Source organism: Peromyscus maniculatus, chromosome 18 (assembly GCF_049852395.1).
Source record: "Peromyscus maniculatus bairdii isolate BWxNUB_F1_BW_parent chromosome 18, HU_Pman_BW_mat_3.1, whole genome shotgun sequence".
Lineage (NCBI taxonomy): Eukaryota > Metazoa > Chordata > Mammalia > Rodentia > Cricetidae > Peromyscus > Peromyscus maniculatus.
The window spans coordinates 48,145,312-48,151,133 of record NC_134869.1 but is presented as its reverse complement, the minus strand read 5'-3'; the positions used below and the strand labels follow the sequence as shown (position 1 = coordinate 48,151,133).

Genomic DNA, 5,822 nt, shown 5'->3' with positions numbered 1-5,822 from the left:
CTCTTTCCCTCTCCCTAGCTCCTAGCTTAAGAGCCCAGCTGGACAGACAGACAGACAGACAGAGAAAGCGATGGAGATAGAGACAGACAGATCTGGTTCTCAGCTCTCTTCTCTGACTGTTCTAGGAAATGTCCTCGGAATTCAGTCTTGAATTAACCAGACTGTGTCTCCACTGACTAGTGCAGCCCAATTCTCTCCACCCTGTGGCTGTGGGAATCGGGCTTTCTAGAGAAACGCCTGTTGTCGCCGGTCCCCCGCTGAGCATGTGGAGTCAACACCGTAGATTACGCACACCCAGCAAGAGGAGGGCAGGGTGCAAGTGAGTGGGTCTTTCCCGTTTGCAGGCAAAGGCAGGGTGACGAAGTCACCAGAAAGAGAGATCCATTTAAGTCACGGCATGTTTACCCCTGCAGACAACGGGTAGGGTAGCGGGAAACCCGGAGAGGAATAAAATCAGCCTGAGTGACTAGCCTAAGTGCAGAGCTGGGGGCCAGGAGGACCAGGCAGACTCTAAGTTCAGGTGCGCTGAGTTCGCAGGGCCAGCAGACGCAGATCTCTAAGGACGCACTTACTGCTCCTGTTGACGTCCTGCGTGGCTTTCAATTGGCTTGTCAAGGGGGCTGGAGGAAACCCTGAGGCGCCCAGAGAAGTTTGGGGCAGAGCGAGGGGAAAGCGCCTGGTTCTGCAGAGGAATCCAGGAGTCTCAGCTCCACCCCTGCAACAAGGCAAGAGGACAAATCACAAACGACTCGGAGGGGTGGGGGTTAGAGGCGTGGGGACAGTCTCCAGCCACTAGAACGTGGGGGAGCGCGTCCTGAGGTCCTGAGACAGCCAGAGTGTATTGGGAGTGCGGAGTGTGGGAAGCTCTAGCAGCTTCCCTGCTCGGGAGTGGAGGGGACAGGCACGAACATCCCACCCCAAACTGCTCGCCCTACGCTGCTGGGATTGCGCAGCCAAGAGATCAAAAGGAGGAAGGACAGCGAGCGGAGCTTAGGACACGGGTCTCCCGGTCCTCAGAGGCGGGAAGGAAGCAGCCCACAGCGGACAGGGCCTCCCAGGTGCTGCACCGACAGCATGAGTTTCCCGCGAGGTTCCCACGATCGGGCGGCCAACAACTCCAGCCGGTGGTGGCCTCTGAGCGCCGAGGATGCCAACAGCAGCCGGGAGGCAGCGGGGCTGCTCCAGGAAGGTAACGACCCTCCCGGGGATGTGCGCAACGAGGAGCTGGCCAAGCTGGAGATCGCCGTGCTGGCGGTGATTTTCGTGGTGGCCGTGCTGGGCAATAGCAGTGTGCTGCTGGCGTTGCATCGCACGCCACGCAAGACATCCCGCATGCACCTCTTTATCCGACACCTCAGCCTGGCAGACTTGGCGGTCGCCTTCTTCCAAGTGTTGCCACAGCTGTGCTGGGACATCACCTACCGCTTCCGCGGGCCGGACTGGCTGTGCCGCGTGGTGAAGCACCTGCAGGTGTTTGCCATGTTCGCGTCCGCCTACATGCTGGTGGTCATGACCGCCGACCGCTACATCGCGGTGTGCCACCCGCTCAAGACCCTGCAGCAGCCCGCGCGCCGCTCGCGCCTCATGATCGCTGCCTCCTGGGTGCTGAGTTTCCTACTAAGCACGCCGCAGTACTTCATCTTCTCTATGATCGAAATCGAGGTGAACAACGGTACCAAAACCCAAGACTGCTGGGCTACCTTCATCCAGCCCTGGGGTACCCGTGCCTATGTGACCTGGATGACCAGTGGTGTCTTTGTGGTACCTGTGGTCATCTTGGGTACCTGCTACGGCTTCATCTGCTACCACATCTGGCGCAACGTCCGTGGGAAGACGGCGTCGCGGCAGAGCAAGGACTCTGGGGACACCCCAGGTCCCTTCCACAAGGGGCTTCTGGTCACGCCTTGTGTCAGCAGCGTGAAGACCATTTCCCGTGCCAAGATCCGCACAGTGAAGATGACCTTTGTGATCGTGACTGCCTACATCCTCTGCTGGGCGCCTTTCTTCATCGTCCAGATGTGGTCAGTCTGGGATGACAACTTCATCTGGACCGGTATGTAGTGAGAACATGGGGGCTCTGTGTGTGTGTGTGTGTGTGTGTGTGTGTGTGAGAGAGAGAGAGAGAGAGAGAGAGAGAGAGAGAGAGAGAGAGAGAGAGAGAGAGAGAGAGAGAGATATTTCATAGTATCTGCTCAATAACTAAGCTTCTACATGCATAAAAGTAGGATGTCTTCCATGTCCACATTACAAGGGATAGGGAGGGGGAGATAGGCAAAAATGCAAATTCTTGGGTGTCCCCTCCCCTACCCCAAGTACAGTAGGGCCCAGGTGTCAGCATGTATGACCATCCTAAGGCCACACACTGTGCCTAGAGTCACTCACTAGTTGCAAAACAATAGTGACAAATTACTTAAACTTCTTGGATACCCTGCCTTCAAGCCCTTCGAGGCTCAGGAAGTGTCAGGGTGGCTTTGGGGGGGGGGTGGATTTTGGAATCTATCTTAATTAACAGAAAACTCCTGATGAAATTCTGCCCAGGTCAAGGGTAGAGATGGACACACTTTTCTGGGAAAGGCTAGGAAAGGATTCAAGAAGTCTAAACTGGCTTTTAGTTCATGCCTCCTTCCTCATTATAATATTTTCATTTCTTTTCTAACCATAACAACTTTCTTTTCCAGGCACCCCTCAGCAGGAGCATTGATCATCTAAATTCAGGGGACTCATTCACTAGTCTTTCAGCACAAATTTGATAACAGAACTATTCACACCGCACAAATAGCTCTGTAGTTTACTGTGGAAATTTCTCACCCCCCACTGGCTAGTTTCATTTTAGTTTCCTTTACAAGCTAGAAAAACCCATTTCCCAGGAGGCTATTATTTAATTTTGTGTTTTGTAATATATCTTCCTTTAATAAGAAAAAAAAATTTCCAAACCAAGTGTGTTACAGAAGTGCTCCTGATGAAAAGTCTAGTCAGGATAGAAAATTGGGGAGAAGCCGTATCTTTTTCCAATTTTAGGATTGAGGCATGAAATACATACAACGTATTTTATGAGTATTGTTTTTAACGTTCACAGATGTCATTTAAATAACTACGTTTGTAGGCTACGTTGCCAACAATGAGGAATACATGGAAGTCTTTTTTGTTTACCTTTCCCCTCCGAGAAGCCTCTAAGAGTGTCAATCCAATTGAAAAATTCTATTGCTTATTGAAATTTGGACATAATTACTAAAATTCTTACTTGTGCTATACATATTGAGAATGTCTATATTTTTTTTTAAAATGCCATGCATGGCTACGGTCACCTGTGCAGTACTTAGCACAAATCAGTGGTCTAGAGCAGCGGTTCTCAGCCGTCCTAACGCTGCGACCCTTGACTACAGTTCCTCATGGTGTGGTGACCCCCACCCATAAAATTATTCTCATTGCTACTTTGTAACTGTAATTTCGATACTGTTGTGAATTGTAATGTAAATGTCTGATACACAGGATGGTCTTAGGTGACCCCTGTGAAGGGGTCGTTCAAAGCCCAAAGGGACCCACAGGTTGAGAACCACTGGTCTACAATTTATTTTGCCATGACGAAAGTGAAACGATCCAAGTCTGTATAGTAATCAGGAGAAATTTGGTGTTTGGTGGTTCTTCCTTTTTTTTTTTTGTTTATTATTATCATCAGTGCAATCGTTTTACTTTGAAAAGTTGTGGTAGCCATGTAGTTCTCTAGGGGTACCTCACAGAATATTTCAAAATCTTGTTTGACTCTCCCATTCAGCTACTAGGGGTTTTGTTGATGTCTGCTTTAATTATGTTGTTTTGTTTTTATTATTTATTTGGAACAGGGTCACACAGAACCCAGATGTTTTTCTCATTATAATTTGTTTGAACTACAATCAAAGATGGTCTTTTAAAATCAAGCCAAATGTCTAATGATTCCCAAACAAACTACTAAACAACTAAAGCTAGCTTCTTTAGAGATCTCTTTTCACTACCCTCTTCCCTGGAGTTTTTGTTCACTTCTGCTAAAGACAGCCCGTATGGCATACTGTGCCCAAGTTATTAGAATGAGTATAATTTGGTATATGTGGTTATAAACACTTCAGATTTCCATTCTGTAAACACCTTATCTGTTCACAAAGGCTCCTACCAATGTACAGTTTTTTAAATAAACTATTCAATAACTTCACCTCCTTAGAATTCCTATCCATTATATCTAACTGCTCTAACAGTGTCTGGTTTAAACTATTTGCACTAATTTTTAGATATTTCCTTTTACAACCAACCTTCAAAAAGCACTCATTTCTCTGAAGCAACAGCTGTCTCCCTAACAAATAAAATGTTCGTTTCTATACTAACATGCAACTTTTTAACTCATTGGTCAGGAGGAAAAATAGATTAATTCAGTGCAGTGGTTTTGCTTTGGCTGTTTATTAAACGATCTCTCCCCACAATTTCCCCCACAGATTCAGAAAACCCCTCCATCACCATCACGGCGTTACTAGCATCCTTGAACAGCTGCTGCAACCCCTGGATATACATGTTTTTTAGCGGCCATCTCCTGCAAGACTGTGTCCAAAGCTTTCCATGCTGCCAAAGCGTGGTGCAGAAATTCACCAAGGACGACTCGGACAGCATGAGCAGGAGGCAGACTTCTTACTCCAACAACCGAAGCCCCACAAACAGCACAGGGATGTGGAAGGACTCACCTAAATCGTCCAAGTCCATCAAATTCATCCCTGTTGCCACCTGAGCCGCAAAGCCTGGCAGCCCCGACTCTTGGGGCAGGGGGTGGGGAAGGGGGCTTTTTGGTCCATTTATCTAAACCCAGCTAGAGCTCATAAGAGCAGATGGGTTTATGTGAGATGGCCACAAATCAGCTCAACACATATGTTGTTTCTAGCTGTTTTCCTCACCGCTGTGACCAAAAGTGGAATTATATTTGCATAGACTATTAATGAAAATGTGCTACACTGAAATGTGTAGGCCTGGTTCATAACCATACTGACTTTATATTTTGTCGTTGATGTTTTTTTTTTATTGTATTTTTATTTCTGACCTAAGTGAGGCTTGATTGGTTTAAGTCATGTGATGTGTACTGTTTCTCAACAAAGTGAATTCGTGATTTAAAAAGACCCGGTGTCACTGTCAATTTGTACAACACAAAATGTAGCAAGAGGTAGAGGAGGTTTTGGTTGAAAATGAAAAGGAGGTAACTTGGTACCTGGCAGTACTTCCTGCAGTCCTGGTATCCCATTGGCTCTGAAAATCATGCTTAGTAAGAGGCTAAAGGTTTGACAATGTCTTGGAGAGGCCAGTAATTTGTATAAGGGGTGCCACACTTTACAGAAGCACAGAAGAGAAGGTGTCTACAGACATTCTCTTGGATATTTTAAACGTACATTAACCAGCATCAAAAGGTATCCTGTTCTATGCCAGATGTTAACATTACATACCTACACAGTGACTCCAGATACACAGCTTGTAAAAAGTCTCCTAGAGTAACTCCAGACATAAGATGCTCACAACAGGTTTGATTTAAAGCAGCTTTCTTCCTGTTTCCAGTCCACACAATGGGTTCAGAACCAAAAGGATGCAGAGATATGGGGAAATGGGAAACAGAAAGAGAAGAGGTCTAGCCTTGTCTGGGTTCTTTCATTCAATGTATGACTTCCAGAAAGATACCTAAAAATACTTAAAACCTCTGTTTCTCGGCTGTACAATGGGCCTGTTAACACTCACCTTGCAGGGTTGTTGTGAGGATTAAATGAAATTACATGTGTGGATGTTTAAAAAAACAAAGTGCTATTGGTAGGCAAGCAAGTTCT

At 46.8% G+C, this 5,822-nt stretch overlaps 1 protein-coding gene across 1 annotated transcript; it reads left to right on the top strand.

Moving 5' to 3' along the window:
* The first annotated feature begins 658 nt into the window (after nt 1-658).
* On the top strand, nt 659-5,129 carry Avpr1a (arginine vasopressin receptor 1A). The gene is made up of 2 exons (XM_006973335.4): nt 659-2,053; nt 4,461-5,129. Exons 1-2 carry the CDS (start codon nt 1,075-1,077, stop codon nt 4,745-4,747), a joined length of 1,266 nt encoding a protein of 421 aa, XP_006973397.1. The 5' UTR covers nt 659-1,074; the 3' UTR covers nt 4,748-5,129.
* The last annotated feature ends 693 nt before the right edge of the window (nt 5,130-5,822 follow it).